The sequence below is a fragment of the Cardiocondyla obscurior genome, linkage group LG26, assembly GCF_019399895.1.
Source record: "Cardiocondyla obscurior isolate alpha-2009 linkage group LG26, Cobs3.1, whole genome shotgun sequence".
NCBI classification, from domain to species: Eukaryota; Metazoa; Arthropoda; class Insecta; order Hymenoptera; family Formicidae; genus Cardiocondyla; species Cardiocondyla obscurior.
The window spans coordinates 504,576-525,833 of record NC_091889.1 but is presented as its reverse complement, the minus strand read 5'-3'; the positions used below and the strand labels follow the sequence as shown (position 1 = coordinate 525,833).

Sequence of the window (21,258 nt, the reverse complement as noted above, 5' to 3'; positions counted from 1 at the left end):
ATAATTAAGTAAAAATTATTTTATATATGGCAAATAAATGTATTGACATATTTTACTGATACTTACTTGATCGATAAACTCGAGTTTTTGCACTTCGAAATGACATGTGCCAAGATTTTCTTTTAATACGTGATATTTATCAGATTCGTCTACTAAGGCATCATCTCTGTACCAAGAAAGAGTTGGTTCAGGTGCTACACTTACTAAACAGAAACGCACGTTTATCAGTATAGTGTATAATCGTATAAGATAATTAGATAATAGTAATTGACAAATAATTAATTAAAAAAAAAATAGAATTACCTTGTACTGTAAAGCGAAAATCTTCATTTATTCTTGCCTCACAACTTCTGAGACCTTTTATGAACTTTGGAGGTTGATTGGTGCTTAAAAGCTGGAAACGTTCTTCTTCGTTTAATTGATTTTGTATGTCTTCAATGGTTAATTCAGCTGTACTCCTAGCTTCGCCCATGCAGTTTCTTGCGATGCAGCAATAAGAACCTAAATATTTTAAAATAAATTTATATTTTAATAGAGAGATAAAAGAGAGAGAGAAAAAGAAAGAGAGAAAAATTATTTTAATAGACGCGTACCTAATGAATTAGTTCCGGTTAATTGATAAACGTCTCCTGGTTTAAGTTCTTGACCGTCTTTAAACCATCTTAATAATGGCGTTGGAAAGCCCACGACTTTACATTCGAACGAGACAAGGCCTTCTTCCGTTAAAACTGCTTTCAGATTTTCCATAAAGCGCGGTTTCCTATAGTTCCTTGGAACTTGAAAAAAAAAAAAAAAATTAAACGTTAATAGTATTTTTATTCTAAAGTAGTTCCGATTATAATTATAACAAAAATTTTGTTATAAGTTAATTCTACGTTTATTATTGCGACAATACATACTAGACATCGCTACATAGCAGCTGGTGAATTGCTTCATATTGTCTTCGCTTGTAGCAACACATTTCCATTCACCCTCGTCCATCGCTTCCACTTGTTTTATTTCGATTGAATATCCTCCGATGCCATCTTCCATTATGTGATACTTTTCATTAGGCTCAATACGACCTTCTTTATTATACCAGGCGATTGCTTTCGGCCATGGAGGTACTTGAACTGTTAATAAAAATTGTCTATACATAATACAAATGTTAATAAAAAGGAAAAAGAATTATTATATTATATTAATTATTTTACCGCGACAAGACAAAACAATGGTGTCTCCGATTCGACAGCATTCGTCTTGAAGTAACTGTTTAAATATCGGAACTGGTCCAAATGGCGTCAAAGTATCTGCAGGTTTCAGCGAGCCTTCTCGGCTTCCTCTTCCAACTACATGAACCTGGTATGAATAAACAACGCATTTACGTTGTGTTCAATAAAATTGATGTCGTAAAATATAGAATAAGTCGTCATTATTATTGCGCTATCCGTAACAATGAAGGTAGTTCTTACTTTTGAAGAGGAGTTAGCCGTTCCCATGCAATTTACCGCCTCGCAGATGTAAACGCCGAGAGATGTTGGATCGTCGGGATTAGCAGTCAAAGCAAAAACGTCGCCAGCTTTGATTTCTTTGTTGTCTTTAAACCATCTTAATACTGGTGTAGGCACACCGATTACTTTGCATTCTAGCGACACGGTACCCGTCTCGGTGAGCAGCGCGCGAAGTTCTTCAACAAATTCTGGTTTCTTGTAAGCCTTGGGAACTACGGAATTCATAATTTGGAATTAAGTTAGAGCGAAATAATGTTGAAACCATTTATTAAATGTAATAAATAATTACCAATGACAGTGAGAGTAGATGTACACGAGGATCTTCCACCATGATTCTCTGCCATGCAGGTCCAACATCCTTGATCCTCGACCGTGACTGGAGCAACGTCAACACAATGAAAATTTCCTTCGTGAACGAGAGAGAACCTGGGTCCATCATAAATAGGCTCGTCGTCTTTGTACCAAATTACCTGAAATTAGTTTGCGAATGTAATTCAACTGTTAAAACAAAAAATTTTACTATTGCTTAACTAATCTTTTAATATTATTTTTTAATTCAAGGTTTTTTTTTATTTATTCAAGTCCTATCTGTAAAAAATTGGTGTGACGTTCTGTTACCGTTTATTAAATTAGTAAATCTTTATAAAATTAAAGCTTTACTAGTAATATTAAATAAGACTATGCATTATGCATGATTTGCTGTAACGCTAATAACGCATTAGGCTATTTTGCGCATGGCGGAAGAGACGTGCGAAGAAATGCTGGATATATATCTCCTGGCATAGTATGCGGGCATGCGTAATAATAGTATTAATACGACGCACAAGAACGCGCAACCAGCTTCCTATACTCTTCATCGTCTCTCGTCAAGTTTCAGGTCATGGACCTCCCGGTACCAGTCTCAGTCTTTCCCGTTTTGTATCTGGTACCAAGACAGATAGAAGAGAAATGTTTGACAATAAATCACTACCGTCAGGGTCTACCTTCCGGGTTGATCGCGATAGTAAAGCTATATATTATTCGCTTAGATGTTAAAGTTGAACGTCTTCAGTGTTAAGTTATAAACACATTAATGTGTTTCCAAAGCATGTTTTAAGGCACGTTCCTTTCTCATACAATTACTGTGTTAATTAAATAAATTGTTCTCCATTAGTATTTCTCGCTAAAGACATTATTGCATAATGAATTATACCTTCAAAGTAGTTGAACTTCGTATTTCTACGAGAAATCTGGTTCGAGTGCCAACCTTTACCGCAAGATCGCTCAGTCTTCTCAAAAAGACAGGAGGATCACTTTCTTCGTAACTTGCTTCGCTGATGGTTAAATGAATTTTCTTTAAAGCCCCTTTATCGCTTTCCTGTCCAAGCCTCGTTGCTACGAGGGAATAGAGGCCCGTGTCGTTTTTCCGTGATTGTTTCAAAGCCAGTTGAACGATGTTCTCTCGCATTGATAACTGGTAACGGTCCGAGGAAATTGGCAATCCGTCTCGTATTCTGCAAAATTAATGAGATAGATAATTTTCTATTTTATCAAAAGCAGATAATTAATTTATATTTTATCAAAAAGGGGAAGAAACGTAGAAAAATGGTGCGCACACGTGCGAATAAATAAATTACAAATGAGAAACAACCGAAAAGAAATAGCCTAATCTGTTGGCTTTTACTTGCCAAAAATTGCCGATTACTTTGTCACTTTCCATATGAGTGTTTTTGCACTTATGCCTACGTAAAAATATATTACACACATTGGCCCGGCATATTTCGGTCAACAGAACGATCTAGAGTCTTGGCATTGCTCTACTGCCCTATTTTTGTCACCTTTTTTGCAACGTGACGAGCTCAGATAGAACCGAAAGAAGAACCGTCGATATCTAATCAGCGCGATCGTTAAAATATTTTTTTGTCTTTGTTTTTTTTTTTTTTCACGTAGATATAAGTATCATCGTTCGCGTTGCTTGATAAATAATTTTTAGAAACCGTAGGCTTTTACTAAAAATATCGCGCATTAACGTATCCATCACGCAGCTTGACGCAACTGCGTGAGTCTGACATAAGAATTGCTGACGACTATCGCTCCGTAGTATAATTTTATATATTAATTGTATGCGTAATTTTACGGAAGAAACACTTAAATAAATATCGATACTAAATAAGGAATTATTAAAAATTGCCTACCGGTATTCCGATCCATCAGAGGAGGACCCAGTAATATTTTTTTTATTCTTAGAACATTTACAGCAATCACTTCCCATGACGAACCGAAATGGAGAGGGAAATTTCTTTATGTCGAAAACGCACTACCGATGAGATAACTGCTATAAGTTGCCCACATACTTATATAAAACGCACATAATTTCAATTTGACGTGAGGTTTATCTTTAAAAGTTATCCAATGCCATTTTATACTTTTCGTACGTCTACGAACGTTCCGAGGATATTAATGATAATTTGCCATGTAATTCGGTTCTCGACGAGTTGTTTTGTCGCTGTGTAATCTTCGTTCATGACACCGCGAGCACCGCGTGAATGATAAAATTAGCAGGATACACATTGGTCGATCGAACTCTGACAGCGTGATGGCGCTCTGCGAATTCATTGAGGTATCGGACATATGCTTCGAGAAAAGGTACCACAGCGTATTAATTTAATTTTAATTTTAAACTGCGCTAAGATAACAGCGGTCACTAGTCTTCCGACAATGTACATCTGCATTTTTATTTTCCTCCATTCTCTCATGTCGTTAACTTTATTTTGAAGTTTACAGCCATGGATTCTGCGACAGACAATCGAATTCTTTTGCAAATTTAATCAAGTACACAATTATCTTCTTAACGTTTCTTTCAGCGAATTAAAAGCGCGTACCGATGCACTCAAGTCGAGTAATTTAAAAGCCCCCTTTTTTTTTTATTTTTTATCTTTTTTTTTTTCGGGAAAATCGCCGGTCGTCGCGACGCTCTCTCGCCGTCAGACTGATAGCGAAGCGCCAACGTCAAACTGTTTCCTCCCAATTTTCCACCTCCACCAACGTATCTCGTTGAGATAGTTTCGAGGAACTCTAAGGAATGGACTATCTCTTGCTTGTTAGAATCTAGCGAGAGCCAACCGTGAAATAGCTAGACCGGACGCGAGCCTCTTTTATCTTTTCTTGAAAATTTCGAGCGCGGTCGAAATTAGCTTGCACAGAGTAATATTCGTTTGCGCGAGGAGAAATATACGTAAGGCAAAGGCAATATTAATAAATTCTTTCGTTCCACCTTCGTGATATCGCGCCCGCATAGTTTCGTCACAATAAAAATACTCCGAGCTAAGAAATATTCCGAGTACGTGACTTTTATTCATTTTTAATTCGTTTAATATTTACGACGTAAGTCAGAATTGTTGCGCAAGTAGCAGATATATTTTTGAACTAGCTTACTTTCAATATCTCCGGCTTATTCGTTAAAATAAGGAATAACGTGATACAGAAATAGAACAAATTGTAATCTGCATTTTTGCTCAACGCGGCTAAATTTAATTGACCGCGGTTGATAATGATAATAATATTATCAGTTTGCGGACAGGAAATCACGTTCCTGGCGATGCGATAATCCCATGCAGGAATATTGAGCGAAGCTACCTGCGGCAAGTAATTCGGTTCTCTGAAATTAAGTGCGCGACAGCTCAAAATAACTCGCGTTTGATCCTTGGCACATCCCAAGGTTCTATATAATATTAAGGCCGATGTATGAGAATGAACAATAACGCGATAATGGAATGAATGTATTGTTTGAAAATTGCAAATTTTGCGTAACCGAAGAATATACAAAGCTATCAGTTCTTTTTTTTTTTTCTTCTACTTACAGTTCGAAACGTAAGTCGTCGTAATTTTCGGGTAGAGCCAATTTCAGTTCGATAATGATATCCTCGTCCACATGCCCGTGAACCGACACAATCTGATCCTCTTCGATCCATTCTGGTGGTCCTTTATTTTTCAGCGTATAATCTGCACATATTCATATTACATAGTAAATTAATCATGCTTCACTGTTTTGGGATTAAAAAAAAAAAGAATTAATTATAATTTTTAATTTTAAGATCTCTTAACAAAGTTTTCTTTTTATGTTTAATGACGGGATAACAACTTTCTGTTCAAAAGGCACTTACTATTTCAAGATTCACGTGTTTTGCAAAATGGCTACAAGAATAGCAACAGTATGTTATAAATATAAAATAACAGTATAAATATAAATGACTGTGTAGCAAAAAACTTGATAAACCAAAGTTATTTAAGATAATAACATCTTACGACATGAGCTGCGCTCTGTACTTCAATTAGATGCATCTACGCACGTTCAGATTGCACCATTAACATAAATAAAAATTTTCATATTTACCCAACCGGAAATTTGGCAGGCAGCTCTTGTCGAGTTTAATGTTAAATTTATTTTATAAAAATATTAATTATAAATTTGTATCTTTAATATTTAAATAGCCACTCGCAATCATGTGCCTCGTATCAGTCGTAAAACGTCATGATATTTCATACATCAAAGTAGCAAATACTGTTGCTTTTTTTCTAATTAATGATATGCATAATAATTATGTCTGATTACTTTTAAAATAAATAATTTTTTTTTTTAGCTAATTGCCTTTTTTCGAGAAAGATTCGTATCTTCTTATCTCTTTTCTTTGCGATAATTTACATAGATATTTTTACATTTACATAGTTACAATTTATAAGCCACCAACACACACACACACAATCATTTTTTTGTCGTAAGCATTTATAAAACACATAAAGAATATAAAAACCCAGCACTTTTCGTCATACTGTCGATGGACCGGTGCATCGAGCAAGATATCGCCCTGGCTCGTTATTGCCGGCTACAATGATTATACCGGCAAACGCGTTACAACTCAATCGGGCATCTTACCTGTTAAGGTCATCTCGTTAGGTGTTACGTAGAACGTTCTTTCCGTGCATTGACATTACTTGCGAAGGGTCGGTTGCATACGCGCGTGTATTACTCGAAAAGATCTGCACCGTCTTCCGCCACCACCGCCACCAACTTGTTTCTGTCTTGACCCTATATTAATACACTTTCTGCTACGATGTCTGACGGTAGGAGGCCCTGCTCCGTTCTAAAATCGTCTCAACGTCGCGCTTTCGGTTTCGTCGTTTTAACGAAAGAAGCACATGCGCCGTTCGAGGATCTACGTAGCCCTCTTTTCACGCTACCTCTCTTTCGCCGATAAAACTGGCTACTAACGTGCGCAGCTTTTTTTTTTTTTTTCCCCGTTGTTTTCTCGTTATAGATTTTTTTATACATACGTTTTGAGAAGTTAATTAATTTTTGAATAAGATATAGAGATTTTGTGCAAACAATATATGTAGCCACTGAGTCGCTTCTACATCTAAATAGGTAGCAAACAATTAATAAACAATTGTTTTTCACAGAATACGTACATATATAATCATAATATATATTACATGATAATGCAACGTAAAATGGAATATATAATCATGTATATTGTAATTTGATAAGCACATATATGTGTGTTTCCGAGATTCTTAAGTAAATTTCATATGGAGAATATTACAAATGGTTTGAAACTAAATATACATGGCTATTTAGTTATGTCGATTAATGTTTTTTGGTAGATCGCCTCCAACGACGTGGTATCCATCCATGTATTTCTTCCTGCACTTTTCGATATAAGAGAAGCACGATAAATGGTACCGCTAAGGTTTCTTTTTTAAAGAAATAAATATACATAGCGGCTATTAACAACGCCAGATCGGTTATATAGCTCACTGTCGATCTGACCGTTTTTTTAGCTTCTAAATCTAACTGTTTTCCATTTGTTCGATCAGAAGAGCTTTTTCTGACATTCTCTTTGGTTGTTTCAGTTTCCTTTCTTTTCGTTCGATATTGACTACTCTCGAGGGCTTTCTGCAATTTCTCAACTTTTGATTTTACTGGCATTGCCGGACCAAATCTTTCTCTAGAACTTGATCTTGATCGTGAGGAAGGTCTAGAAGGCACTCTAGATTTATGAGGTTTCTGCTCGTTCAAATCATTTTTCGTTAGAAGCTGATTATTTCTTTCCTGAGAAGGTGTACGATTTCGTGTCTTTGAGGATGATCTCGAAGAAGTACCACCTAATTTTTCATTTCTTTTCGCGACTGGAGTTTGGTCCCTGGAGCTTGGTCTACTTCCGCGTTTATCCTTCACAATCATTGTGTCTCTCGCTGGAGTGGTATCTCTGGAATCGACGGCTTCTTTCCGTAAACTGGACATTTCATTATTTTTCTTTTGTTTGTCGACTTTATTCGTATTTCTAACTTGCAGCTTTAACATCTCATTTTGTTCTTGCTTATCTGTCAACTTCGACACAAGTTTCTCCTGCAACCGCTGCTTTTGATCTTGGTCCTCGGAAATGGAGGATCTTCGAGAGCTCGCTGCGCTGCCATGTCGCGAATGACTTGCGTGCTCTCGAACTATCTCAGTATATTGATTTACAACAGCCATTCTAGCTTCTATTTCGGCTGCCTCTTCTTCGGGCGTCATGGATCGTCGTTTCGATTGCATTCTTCGATTTTTCGCGACTTCTGCTGCAGATATAATACTGTCCGTATCCGATTGTGACATCGTAGAAGTCTTTAAAGCTTCGGACATGCTAGGGAGATTCGAAATTCTGTCGTTCGTATCTGTACTTATTTTCTCAATACCTTCCGGTTGATACGACTGAGGGAGCGTTTTTCTGATTGGTTTCTCTGGTGGAGTCGACTTATCAAAATTATTTTGAGAAACTAATTCTTCTTTCGGCTTTTTTAAAATTGACTTAAGCATTGTATTATTGGGCGAGACTGGAGTAGCTGTTCTGACAGCTGGAGAAGACGAAACCTCAAAAATCGATGATTTATTATCCGGAAACTGTGGTAGTTTTGGTTCGACGTGTGGGATTGGTCTTCCTCTAGGATGATAAGTATCTTCTTCGTCAATAATTTGCCTTGCTAGAATTCTTGATTTTAATAATTTTAAATCTTCGCTATCTGCGCTACTGATCTCCTCTGACGATTCTTCGGAAGTTTCGACGCTATAATTCCTTTCCTCTTCTGCCTCGTCCATTTTTATTTCAGACAATTGACTTTCAAATTTATTCACAGTGACAGACGGCAGAATCATTGCTTTCTCTTTATCATTTGTTTGAATCAATCTTTCCTGTTGCACTTCTTCCAGTAATGGGACATTAGTTTCGTGCCACTTACGTAAACGTTCTAAAGATTCAACTTTGTTATCGCTTTCCCAAGGACTTGTCATTACTATTTCAGAAGGAAGATTTGGATCTGATCTGGCTTCAACATCCAGTAACAAGGCCGGCGAAAGAAGTTTTAACGTTTTTAAACCTGTGTCTGCTTGGCCTTCGCTCGATCTTCGACGATTCTTTTTGGCTTGCCAGGAAGCGATTAAATTTTGTGTAGTAATACCGGAATTAGACAGACGTCTTCGAAGCGATGATTTTTGAGCGGATTCAACATCTAATTTCGCTAATTTGGTTTGTTTCTCAAGTTGCATCTTTTGCTTGGCAACTTCAGACGCTTCTTCGGCTGCGACTGCACGATAGAAACGTTCCATAGCTCGTTCGTGAAGAAGCTCGGTGGAACTAACCGCTTCTCGCATTATTTCTACCACTTGATGCTGCGTGCTAAATAATTCCGGAAGAGACAACGACATTGGCGGTGGTATAAGATCGCTTTCGTCTTCCATTAATTCGATGACATTTTGTTTGCTACCTAAAACAATAATTACGGAACTAATTAATACACAAAAAGAGTTCTCACTTAAAAAAAAATATTTTAGTAAAGCAATGTGTATTTTTACTTATGCCGCTTTTAGCATCAAATTCAGCAGGATTTTCTTCGTCAATTGTATCGTCCTCTCGTGTTTCATCTTCGGGATACAAAATTAGCATAAATTCCGAGCTGCCGTGTAATACATTTTCATCATCTTCTTGCAATATTCTTTGCTGCGAACTATCCGGCGGAAGCAATACAAATTCGTTTACAGCAGCAGTCTGCTTCTTTAGAATTGAATTTGAAGGTAGTAAAAAACCGTAACTCGCTGTGGTATAATTATTTTCTTTTTGCTGTTGAATCCTCGGCATGCAGAACGGAGAAGGACTCCTTTCTTTTGCTACAGAGCGTGACACAGGATTGTCTTCAACAACTGAAGTAGAAGCCGGCATGATTGCCGTTTTCGATGTCGTTGCTTTTCCTTCCTTTATAACAATATCTTGCTACGTTTAAAGAAATTAATATAAAGTTCGGTTATATTATTTTTATAATTACTTCTTACCGTGTCTCCTATATTTGTTGCAATATTTAATTCATTTCTATAATTTCCAGTTTGTTGCTTCGTAGAATGATCTCTTGATCTGGCCGGCGGAATCGGAGGTTGTTCATTTGTCAAATTATCCAATGCAAATGTTACTCTACTGTCTGCTCTAGATGGTCTGTCTAAAGTAGGAATTGGCATAGCAAGCCGTTGTATCGAAGCCGATCGTTCGTCGTACCCAAATCGACTATTATTTTCCTCGTCTCGCGTTTTACCTTCCTCTCTTGTTAAACTTCTAGTTCTTTGCGCTGGCATAGTAAAACTCACTTCCCGTTTATCGCCTCGGGATCTGCTAATCTCCCGATGGCTCTGTGACTTTTCATTTAAAGACGGTGTCACAATTCTGTAATGTAAAATTTATTCATTGTCGTATCAACGAATGCGTATCAAATTTACATATTTATTAATAATACAAATAATCGCAAATTACCTTCGTTTAGTGTCTGGAATAAAGATAATGTCGCTTTCTTCGCTAGGATCGCTTACCCCATAAGGATTTTCACCTTTCACGCGAAATTTGTATTCAGAACCTTCGATTAATTCTGTTAATGTTGCGGAGGTGCGTCTACTCGTGGTTGCTTTAAGCCACACTTCCCACCCAATCTAAAACAATTGTTACCAAATTTCTGAAAATTTACACAAATGAAAATAATAGAGTTCCAATTACATACTCTGTAATATTCGACAATGTACGTTCCAATTTTACATCCACCATCATCTTCTGGTTCTTTCCACGATAATGTTACCGATCTACCTAACGTCATTTCAACAGATATTTTGCCTGGTGCAGCGGGTCGATCTGTTAACAGAATTAATAATTCAAATGATAAATTATCAAATTCGTCATCTAAAATTATGCTCATTTAAATAGAATATCCAAGTTAACGCATTTATTACCTGTCACCGTAACCAAAAAAGATGCAGTATCCTCGCCCAATTTATTTGCAACTTTAACAGTGTATTCTCCTCGATCGCTTCGTTTGGCGTCTAATATTTTCAGAATCGATTCGCCGTCCATTGCTTCAAATACGTGTCTAGCATCTTTGGATATCAGCTCTCCGTCGTGGTACCAGGTGACGACGGGCGTCGGTTTACCTGCTAGAGATACCTTCAGTCTAATGGTCTCGTCTTTCTCGAAAAGTAAACCGTCCTCGTATTGACGCGGCAATCGTATTCGTGGAGGCGCTAAACATCCAAGCAATTCAACGTTACATTTTCCAAAGAATCATTCTTATATATTTTTTGTTAACAACTTATTAACCTTCGAGAATTAATTTGGCTCTGGTGGCAATGTGACCTGCACGATTGGTAGCGGTGCATTTGATCTCACCCTCATCATTAAGCGCAGTTTGATGAATCAAAAGAATGCTTTTTCCATTGTCTGTGATAATTTTAGTGCGCCTGCTACTGAAAATTTCGAAGTCATCTTTGAACCACGAAATTTTTGGCAACGGCGTGCCAGAAAATTGTACGGTGAATTCGGCCTATTGTGGAAAAAATAAAAAAAATAATAAAATACAATTACATTTAAATTATACATACGACAATTTAGCGGAAAATGTTTGCGTACCTGTTCGTTCTCAAGTGCAATCGTGTCTTTAAGCTCCAAGTCGAAATGAGGAGCGCAAGCGATGACGGCTTTTTGCAAGGTAACTGTGAGTGGTTCGGAAACCTCGCTTGGCTGCGAAAGCCCGATTGCGTTTTGCGCTCTGACTCGAAATTGGTAACGCCATCCCGGCTCGAGACCGCTTAAAGTTAGTTCTGGAAAGGCGCAGAGACCGGAGGTGCTTCGTACCCAGTGAGGAGAGCCTAGTCGTCGATGCTCAACTAAATATCCAACAATCGCCGATCCACCGTTACTCGGTGATCTCTCCCATCGTATTGCCACAACATCTGGCTGCGTTTCATTCGTTCCCGATATTAAAATCGGCCTGCCCGGTGGAGCTGGAAGACCTGTACCAAAAAGAAAAGAAATTTCTAATTATATTACTCCGTTAAAATTCATGCATTTGTTAACGTTTCTTCAGATTGAGAGGCAGATGGAAATAAGTAGTGCAATATTAATGGCAAGTAACATATTCTTGCTAGAGCCAGAATGGTGTGTGTATAGTCAGATGATTTTCAACATTGGTACGTAAGTACCGTTCCCAAAATAAAATACGTCGCGTTTGGCAGTGCAGTAGAGTACTGAACCGGCGCACCATCCCACTAATTGAGTGATTTGAGATATAATTTTGCATATTACTTGTTAACAGTGTATTAGATTAAAAACGAACGTCGTATAATATCGCAGGACGTAATTAATGGACGATAGTAATAAATCAAGGAATAATTTAAATCTCTTTCGCGTTAGAGTTAGCAAAGATCTAATTTTAGATGGTATCCCGCTGTCGAAACTGTCTAATTCAACGTGGATTAATAATAATTTTCTTTTTTAAATCTTTTAAATATTAAATTTGTATTTGTCAATATATTTATTGTTAATATTTTTACCATTATTTAATATATAAGTTACAATTTTTTAAAAAATTAATAAGTTATAATTCATATCACCCCAGCAGTTTCTACGTTTCAAAAGTACTTAAAGAAATTGTTAAAAATTATAAAACGTGTTTGGAATTTACCTGGACCACCCCAGTACGTCTTTTTCGAGCTGGCACCAACGGGGATGCTCCTCGAATAATCTTTCGAAGTGGCGTTGCCCATTATCGTGCTTCCTCTTCTTTCTTCTTTTCATCAAGGCTAGTTTAATGATTCACTGATCCGGTGACTCCTTTTCTGGCCAACTTTCTGATAACCAAAACATCAAAAGTATTACATTTACAGCGCTGTCCGAAGAGTGATCGAAGAGCAAAATGATTTTTGATGATGCCTAACTTGGGTGAAAGAGGAGTAGGAGAGACGAAGAGAGATAAAGAGAAACGGCCGAAGAGAAAGAGAGACGGAAGAAGAAAAGAAGAGATGGCTAAGAGGAGAGAGAGAAAGACGGTAAGATGCTTGATATAGCGCGAGGCTCGATGATGCACTGGCGAACTTCCCCGTGGTCCACGACTGTAGCGACGCCAAATCTCTTCAGCTTTTCTCGACGTCTATCTTTGTTTCACTGGCGTTTCTACTTTATGTATATCTTAATCAATATCTCTATAATAATTAAAAAAAAAAATATATATATATTTATCGGTCAATTTATATGTATAAAAAAAAATTACGTGTTGAAAGTTTAATAAAAAAAAATATTATAGAATAAAACAATTATTTTTATTCCTTGTATTCAAAAGCTTATATAGCTTATTTCGTGTAACATATATCAAATCAATTGTCTCATACGATTGCATCGCATTTTATAACGAGGTCATATCATAATGCTATATGTATACGCGTTAGGATTATGTAAGTACGTGAGCTTACACAAGAAAAAGCATTGATATCTTTCTTTTATTGTGAATTAAAATTTATCACACATATTGTATTAAATTAATAAATAAACGTCTAAATAATTGTGCAATTTCGAGTGAGATTATTCTTTACCTTACATTATAAGTCTCGTATTTTATTCTAGAATATAAATAACGTGTAAAATTATTTAAAATCTTTTTATCAGTTTTTGAAAACGTTTATAATAAACGTGAAAATTTTTCAAGGAACTTTAATAGAAGACTTTTAACGCCGTGCATTAATTGTATTGCTCATTCGCACAATGCAATATGAGTACGTATCCCCGTACGTTACTTTGATAATATTCCTTACTTCTTGCTTAAAATATTTCTGCATATTTTTTTGCGCAAAGAAGATAAGGAGTTGAAAAAATGCGGTACCAGAGAGACAAGAGGGGGGGAGAGGCGGTAGGGGGAAGGCAAAAGTATAAAGGAAGGGGAACACACGGTTAATCGGTGCCAAAGTACCGTTGTATCTGAAAGGACCAGAGATGGCTTTCGGTTTTCCTGCAGCCTCCACCGCGGCTGCAGCTTCGCGCTGCAACTATCGTGCACTGAACTCGTGGACGTTTCCCGTAAATAAACGCGCGCGGGTCCGCACCCATGTGAGAATTTTTCACCCTGTCGCTGATACGGGACACGCGCGACGGATTCGAGTCATTAAGGCACCCAAATCACCTTCGCCGCTCACGTGGACATTCAGGTGTAACGTTCAAAGTCGAAGCAGCTGTTCGCTGACACTCCGCGTTTCTGCGATGCGTTCGAAATGTAATATTTCTCCCGTGCGCGGTGCCCGCGTAATATTATCCCGTGATAATTTGAAAACTTTTTAAGCTTTCGAAAAATTCCGATGTGGTTCAGCGTGGAGATCATCGTATTAGACCGGTGAGTGCTATCATAGAATTGCAGCGGAATAATTATTATTCGATGCCAGGGCGTGAAACGTTAGGTGTAACAAACTATAATTGTTTAATTTAATTATTTACGATTGTGCGACAATTATTTTTTTTTTGACAAGCAGCTATAGAGATGCCTTCAAACAATTTGAAGGCGGCAGATATTCTGGAGGATCTAGAATCAAAGCTGGCGTATATCCCAGGTGGTCGTGATCACGATGGGCGACCTTTAATAGTGATTGACGTTCCACCGGAGTTTGATTCGACGACGAAATCAAAATTGGAGTCTCTTATTTTATATTTTGTATCAATTTTCAGGTACAACGTGTATTCAAAATTTTATTTAATTTTTAATTATTATTAGATTAATATTATTTATTAAATATTTTAAATATTTGTTGTACAGTGAGGAGACGAAGGAAAACGGCTTAGTTCTAGTTGTAGACGCACGTTGCAGTGCATGGCGTGTAACTAGGTCTTGCATCAGGCTTTCCACGAATCTTATAGGATCTAAAATCATTTCTGTAATCGTGATACGGCCTGATGGGTTTTGGGACAAACGTGTCGATAGCTGTACCAAGTCACATAAAGAAGGCGAAGTGAGTAAATTAATAAAAAAGAATTAAAAAAAAAAAAAAAAAAACAGTTGTAATTGTATATAACAGTTGTAATTGTTGCTTGATATTTTGTACGCGTTTTCACACAGTAACGCAATATTAATTAAAGTTTCTTTTATTTATTTCAATTGTTTTAGCCAATATATATTACTCTAACAAGGCTGCATGTTTTCGTGGATTTTTCTCAATTACCGTACGAGTTAGCAGGTAACAAGGCGTACAATCACGTCGAATGGATTAAGAAACGTATGGTAAATTAAACATTTTCAATTATAAGTGGAGACATTAAATTTTTAATGTGAGTAACGTACTGATCTAATAAACTGACATTTATTATTTTGCAGAAAATAGAAAATTATTCAAGAGACGCGCTAGACGTTGTATCGAAAATGACAAATTTGCACCAAAGATTGAACACTATTAATAATATTCATATACAATCGAACGATGTTAAATCTTATTGGGAGATGAGCACAGAATTATTATCGACAGCACGTCACACCCTTCAATCAGGTCGGCATATTAATTTTTATTTAAAATTCCAGAAATCTCTCGAATTAAAATATAAAGTTATATATTATTTAATCAAAACGAGGAACAGAAAAGAAAATTAAATTAAGTTTGTCCATTCAGGAAGGAATTTAGTGAGTTCTATGAGTAGGGAGTCCTCCAAAGATGTTCTCGATACCATTAAAGGGATTCATAAATTACTGGATTCTATAGAACTAAAGCAGGTATTAAAACGATTTTAAAATTTGCACATTTAAATTTATTTTATATTTAATTTGTTAATACATCGTTATCTATTGATATAGATGGATATTGAAAACGCGTGGACAGAAATGGAACGAAATCTAGATACTGCCAGAGTAATCGAAGATCTTGAACAGGGCGTATCGAGCGTTACCGATTGGATCTTAGGTCCAGCGGACACAATGCTAAATTCTTGCTGTCAAATTGGCTTCGACGTTTCTTCATCTGAGGAACTACGGAGGCAGCATGAAAAAATCGAGCTTGAATGTCGGGTAAAAAAATGAGTTGCACTCACTAGTTTCTTTTTTTTTTTTTTATACAATTTGCTAAGAAGACAGCATTAAAAAGGAAAAAAAGAAAAATTAATTACTCGTTTCTAATGTGCTTACAGGAGACTTACGGACGATACGCGGAGCTGCTTCATAAAATTGATAGTCTACCTAGAAATAGATTACCGGAGGATTTAAAGTCTCAAAGAGATTTCATGAACTTTGTTTGTCGTAGCTTCGCCTCTCGGCTCGAACGACGTAGAAATGTGTTAATCACTTCGCAAAGATTCTTCAGACTAGTTTCCGAGGTAACGGTCAAATATTAATCGATCAAATTGTCATTAATTAAAATAAACCTCCTGTACGTTTATCATTGTTCGCAGTACTTCGATAAGACGAGTGAAGTATTCGAGCAATTAATCATGGGCAGCAGGAACTACAACTTCTCTCAAGCGAGCTTTAAGCTCTTCACTTTGGAGAAGAATCAAACCGTTTTAGGTAAGACTAACATAAGGCGTAATAATCGTATAGTTTTATATTTGAATAATATTTTAGATAGTTTAGAACGCGAGCTCGTGAAAGAAGGCGAAAAATTGTCGGACATTCTCTCCATGCCCGTAAAGGATGCATTCGGCCGAGAAGTTTATGTAAATTATAATGAAGACATCGTTAACGTAAAAGATATATTAGACGCAACGAATGCGAGAAAGAACATATTCAACGACAGCGTGGAATTGCAAAAGTTGTCGTTGAAACAGACAGCTTTGATATACATGTACGAGAGCGATGCCGAACAAGTAAGTGCGGACTAAATTACGAAAACGATTTAACTGAGGTTTAAAAAAATATATATACGTACAATTAAACGTATGCGTTTATTAATTACACATTCTAGGCTGTTAAGTGGCTAAATGATTTATTAAATGTTTTACTTCGAAGCCACATAGAAGTCGGATGTAACGTAAAAGAGATACAGCTGCAAAAGGAAGAGCACCAATCTTTCCAGAAAACGGCAAAAGTAAAGGATAATTACTGTCAGAAATTAATTTACAAATTAGTTACAACAGTGCGCGACTGTTCTACTTTACGTGAACTAATGAGATTAATATTTACAGGGGACTTACGAGTACGGTGGCCAATTGATAAACGGGGCACGTGTATTGAGATTGTCCTGCAGAATTTCCTTAGAGAGCAACGCTAATCTTTTTTCGAAATTACGACAGGCTTGGCGACAGTTTCGATCCGTTAGTCAGGAACAATTAATTAGACTCCGCGTATGCGCCGTTTTTCACAGAAATGTCGAAGATGTTCGTATATAAATTAATAACGTCAACCTAATGTGTAAATTGATAAAATTAATTTAATTTTAATAGAAAAAAAAAAGAGAAAACAAAATTATTATTTTTATATTCTTATTTCAATAAGAATTATGTATAAAGATAATTATTTCGTGCACTATCTATAGTTTATGTATAATATTATTTTATTTAAAGCATTGTACCGGATTGAAAAATTTGGTGGAAACGGTAACGACTCTGTATCACTCTGCACAAGATGAAGATTCGCTCGCGAAAGCACGAGTTAAAGAAAATATAAGAGATATCCTTGATAATCGAGAGAGACTTCTACTGGAAGTGGGTCGAATGGTAAGATTGGGTCGACTTCTTAAGACTCGATTGAAGGAACCTCTTTATCATCTACCGTAAGTATAAAAAAAAATATTGCATCAACATAATTATATGATTAGTCCACTCCTTCTTTAATTAATTTAAGAGTCTTAAAGATTAATATTTTTATTCACGTAATTATACAAAAAAAAGTAAAGCATAATTAATAAAAGAATAGAAATAATCAAGTAAATCTAAAAAATATTAAAAGATTCTTTTTTCTTTTTCTATTTCTATAATCTAAAACAAACGTGGAAAGGGAAATATGTAAGTAAAAAAATAATAACTGGTAAGTGTGTGGTGCAATATGCTTGTTAGAACGCTTGCATGTTTAACAGAGACAGCATGTCAGTCTATGGCCGGCTCTCGTCGAGATAGCTTCTAAAATCTAAGAACGGTGCATGTAAGTCGTACCAAGATAACTAAATCCGTAAATGTTCTCGCGATTAAATTTACGAATAAATTATTTCTTACTTTTACATTTTTTTTTAAATTAACTTTGCATTTGCGCTAATGTATGAATTGTACATAGATTGCGTGTGTTAACTGACAAAGAAATGTGTTCAAAATCCTTTCAGATATTATTTGACGATCTTCTTTTAACCTGTACTATGCAATAAGATTATCTTTACAAATTTTGTTAACACTGAATAATACATATTTGAAAAAAAAAATATGTTTACAACATTCGTAAGTAATAAAGTATCGTGCTCCACAATTCATTGGCTTTATTCCACGATCACGTAGTAACTTAAAACTCGACTGGTAACGCGAATCTCGTTTCGATAATATTTTGGTGAACTGACTTGCGTCATGAAGAATTGCATCATGAAGATTATATTTAGCACGTTCACCGTGGTAATAAAAAACGGAATACATTATTTTTTCTTTCTTTTAAATTGCGGAATATTAAAAAAGTTTTTTCGATATTCACTCGCGAGATTCTTTGAGTTTAACACAGTAATCAGTTATAGCGCCTCCGGCGTAAACCAAATGCGAGCTACAAAATTAGAACTTCGTCCCAATTTGCAGACCACGCGGTTCGACGTCGATATACTGCGTCCTGTCAATATACCGTCTATTATTAATTACACAAACCGTTGACCTAATAAAATTTCATACTTCAAATTAAATTTACATTAATAATATAATTGCTTTTTAAATTAAAATTATATTTTAATCGTTGAAAATTATTGAGAAGAAAAAAAAAAGAAAAATTAATACAAAGCATATGTGCAAACTTTAACTTAGAGTAAAGGCATCTAATTATGAAATATTTAATTGACCGACAATTTTGTTCTCTTCTTTTTCTTTCTTTTCTTTGCTTTTTCTTTTTAGAATGTCTGAAGCCGAGGATGCCTCCGTTCCCGGCGACAATCTGACGGCTGTCGAAGCTATCTCGGCGAAATTAGCAGAAGTTACGCGCCTCGCGGAAAAATTAGACGCGAGACTGTGCGAAGCTGGAGCCAGAACTCGACCAATATCTATTCCTACCGCTGTAACGTCCTCTACTTCGTCCTTACTCTCGACATCCGCTACATCGCCATTAAACCCATCCGTACATACGGTTTCTAACACGACCGCGTCGACGTCTGGTACGGCAGCTTCAGCCATATCAACAGTTCCTCAAATGCATCCGATAGCTTCGGAAACTGTGACCACAAAAATAAAATCTGATGTAATTAAGTCCATAACTTCCGCGGCGGAGAAACTTGACGAAACGTTGCCTAGTATCCGTCCACATTCTGCGGAAGACATCGAGACATCGAGTAAAGACGTTAATACAAAGGTATAATTAACATTAATTTTACTGTCGATTTACGTCAATTCTTCCATTAAAAAAAAAAAAAAAATACTTTAATGAAATACTTTTATTTAATTTTTTTTTTTTTTGTTAAAGGAATTGATCGAAATTTCTCGTAACGAGAGTGCAATAGGAGAATGCAATGTGGAGGGTTACACAACAGCGACCGAATGTTCAACACCCAATCGTTCGAGAAGCGCGTCTTTCGAAACATCACCGGAATGCGAAGATCATTCATTCGTCGCACCCATAACGAGTCCGAGCACTTGGTACGAATTTTCATCAATTATTATCGATACGCCGCAAGGAAATTAATTTTTTCAAAGTAATTTGGAATATTACCAACATTCGTAGGCAATCCGTGGAGAAACCTAAACCAATAGATACGATTCTTATTTCCACTCCGAATTACGAGAGTCAAAAGCTTGCCGTAGCAACGCCAAATGTTTCCACTGTTAGCGGAAGCCCGACGACACAGATCGAAACAATGGACCAAATGATTAACGTATGCCATATAAATTTAGTTATTAAATTAATTGTCTCGAAAGAGACGATAAAAATTTGGTACGAATACTAATTAAAAGTAACTCTTATTTCTGCGTAGAAAAAAGCAAACAAAATTGTAAAAGAAGTCACCGAAACAACTGTCTTGCGTGTATCACACGACATACGTTTGAACGTAGCTTCTTATAAAATTGAATCAAATACTATACAAGAACACCAGCAACATATCGACGTGACAGATATTCAAAATGTAGAGGGTGTATTGGAAGAAGAACCGTGTGAAAAAACGAATGGCGTTCACCATCTCGATTTATCTCGGTTTAGTAAGTTATTAATTTTATTTAGTATTTTAATGCATTGTACATATTTATTAATTTATCATTGCTACTTCTGTCTTTAATAGAAGAATCGAAAAGTTACGACAGCGAAAGTCCGAAAAAGATACAATTGGACCAAAATGTTGCAATGAAACTGAATATAATCCGAGAAACGCCGCATGAAAGCACAAACGCCAATGTAAAAGAGTACGAAGATACGCCGCTGTCTTCGCAAAGTTTTTTACAACACGAGCATAGTGGAATCGAAATGTCATCGATAAAGAAGAATGATACTTTGGAAGGCGAGGATTTTCTTGAAAGAGCCAGGAAGGTGAGTTGGACCCGATGTTGCAAGCCATAACAAAATTAATGCTGATTAATATTTGACTGGCTCGAGTCTTTATATTTTAACGTATGCTAATTATTTAATATATGTTTGAAATGACTCTTATTTATATAAATGTTCTATAATTTTGTTCTTTAATTACTTGTATGAAATGTAATAATTTTTTTATCTAACTCTAACTCAGCCAAACATTATTTGCAGCTTTGATGAAGACGATCTTTGTATAAAGAGTTTAATAAAAGGCGAATATTATCAATATAGACGATTTTTATTAGAGAAAGGAAAAGACGTTATCTATAAATATAATTCTTGTTGAGGATGTCACAAGCCATGGAATCGGCAGAACGTGAAAAAAAAAAAAGAACTAAGAATTCCTAACTGCACCTTTGTTATGCTTTAGCTATCTGTAACTTTACTGCGAATAAAACTTTAATAATGTATGGATCTTTAACATGTTATGCATGATGCATTTGTTTTATTTTATATATATATATAAATAAATAAAAAATGTTTGAAAGAAATGGATAATTTTTAACAGAGCACCTGTTTGAAATATATCAGGTGACCGTTTGTCACATTCACAATGACTTTTTTTTTTTGTTACCACCGAAAATTCCACTTTTGTGCGACGCGTCGTTGCGTCGAGATTCCTGCTCCGCGGATCGTGTTCGACGAGCGCGACGAAGGTAAGCGGGAGGTAGCCAGCCGGAGGCTAACCGGAGGGCCCCGGAGGCCGTGCCGAGCTATACCGGTTCAGTCTTGGTTCGGCTGGTCACTGTAACCG

General features: G+C 36.2%; 5 protein-coding genes across 16 annotated transcripts in view; 3 read left to right on the top strand and 2 right to left on the bottom strand.

Annotated features, from left to right (window-relative positions):
* The window catches only part of LOC139111902 (titin), a 35,595-nt gene extending 29,026 nt beyond the window's left edge, over positions 1–6,569 (bottom strand). Inside the window, exons 1-10 of one of the 3 annotated variants that reach the window (XM_070672509.1) lie at positions 6,403–6,569; positions 5,330–5,471; positions 2,683–2,983; positions 1,780–1,960; positions 1,452–1,702; positions 1,194–1,338; positions 900–1,112; positions 594–776; positions 304–501; positions 67–203 (exon numbers count right to left, since the gene is read on the bottom strand). In XM_070672509.1, coding sequence (XP_070528610.1) covers positions 67–203; positions 304–501; positions 594–776; positions 900–1,112; positions 1,194–1,338; positions 1,452–1,702; positions 1,780–1,960; positions 2,683–2,983; positions 5,330–5,471; positions 6,403–6,415 — 1,764 coding nt within the window. In that variant the 5' untranslated portion in view covers positions 6,416–6,569. Of the gene's footprint in view, positions 1–66; positions 204–303; positions 502–593; positions 777–899; positions 1,113–1,193; positions 1,339–1,451; positions 1,703–1,779; positions 1,961–2,682; positions 2,984–3,664; positions 4,453–5,329; positions 5,472–6,402 lie in introns of those variants that run through there. The other 2 variants (XM_070672511.1, XM_070672510.1) reach the window with 2 other exon arrangements.
* A 186-nt stretch (positions 6,570–6,755) lies between these two features.
* On the bottom strand, positions 6,756–12,891 carry LOC139111903 (muscle M-line assembly protein unc-89-like). Of its 2 annotated transcripts, none has more exons than XM_070672512.1 (9): positions 12,492–12,891; positions 11,438–11,820; positions 11,129–11,351; positions 10,765–11,052; positions 10,539–10,666; positions 10,298–10,470; positions 9,829–10,210; positions 9,355–9,769; positions 6,756–9,266 (listed from the first exon to the last, which is right to left on the bottom strand). In XM_070672512.1, exons 1-9 carry the CDS (start codon positions 12,571–12,573, stop codon positions 7,114–7,116), a joined length of 4,227 nt encoding a protein of 1,408 aa, XP_070528613.1. In that variant the 5' UTR covers positions 12,574–12,891; the 3' UTR covers positions 6,756–7,113. The 2 variants fall into 2 exon arrangements, with proteins under 2 accessions (XP_070528613.1, XP_070528614.1); XM_070672513.1 differs by having other exon boundaries at positions 9,355–9,751; positions 12,492–12,887.
* Positions 12,892–13,427: 536 nt separating this feature from the next.
* Positions 13,428–15,943, top strand: LOC139111920 (SEC14 domain and spectrin repeat-containing protein 1-like). Its single transcript, XM_070672547.1, has 6 exons — positions 13,428–14,515; positions 14,604–14,796; positions 14,952–15,065; positions 15,159–15,327; positions 15,448–15,548; positions 15,630–15,943. Exons 1-6 carry the CDS (start codon positions 14,331–14,333, stop codon positions 15,849–15,851), a joined length of 984 nt encoding a protein of 327 aa, XP_070528648.1. The 5' UTR covers positions 13,428–14,330; the 3' UTR covers positions 15,852–15,943.
* On the top strand, positions 15,918–17,309 carry LOC139111922 (SEC14 domain and spectrin repeat-containing protein 1-like). The gene is made up of 3 exons (XM_070672550.1): positions 15,918–16,144; positions 16,220–16,633; positions 16,732–17,309. The coding sequence occupies exons 1-3, from the start codon at positions 15,947–15,949 to the stop codon at positions 17,035–17,037; spliced, it is 918 nt and encodes a 305-aa protein (XP_070528651.1). The 5' UTR covers positions 15,918–15,946; the 3' UTR covers positions 17,038–17,309.
* Positions 17,310–18,097: 788 nt separating this feature from the next.
* The window catches only part of Sls (sallimus), a 111,397-nt gene continuing 108,236 nt past the window's right edge, over positions 18,098–21,258 (top strand). For 8 of the 9 annotated variants that reach the window (XM_070672502.1, XM_070672501.1, XM_070672496.1 and 5 more), the window contains exons 1-5: positions 18,842–19,292; positions 19,404–19,576; positions 19,662–19,812; positions 19,912–20,134; positions 20,215–20,459. In XM_070672502.1, coding sequence (XP_070528603.1) covers positions 18,843–19,292; positions 19,404–19,576; positions 19,662–19,812; positions 19,912–20,134; positions 20,215–20,459 — 1,242 coding nt within the window. In that variant the 5' untranslated portion in view covers position 18,842. Of the gene's footprint in view, positions 18,194–18,841; positions 19,293–19,403; positions 19,577–19,661; positions 19,813–19,911; positions 20,135–20,214; positions 20,460–21,258 lie in introns of those variants that run through there. The other variant, XM_070672498.1, reaches the window with a different exon arrangement.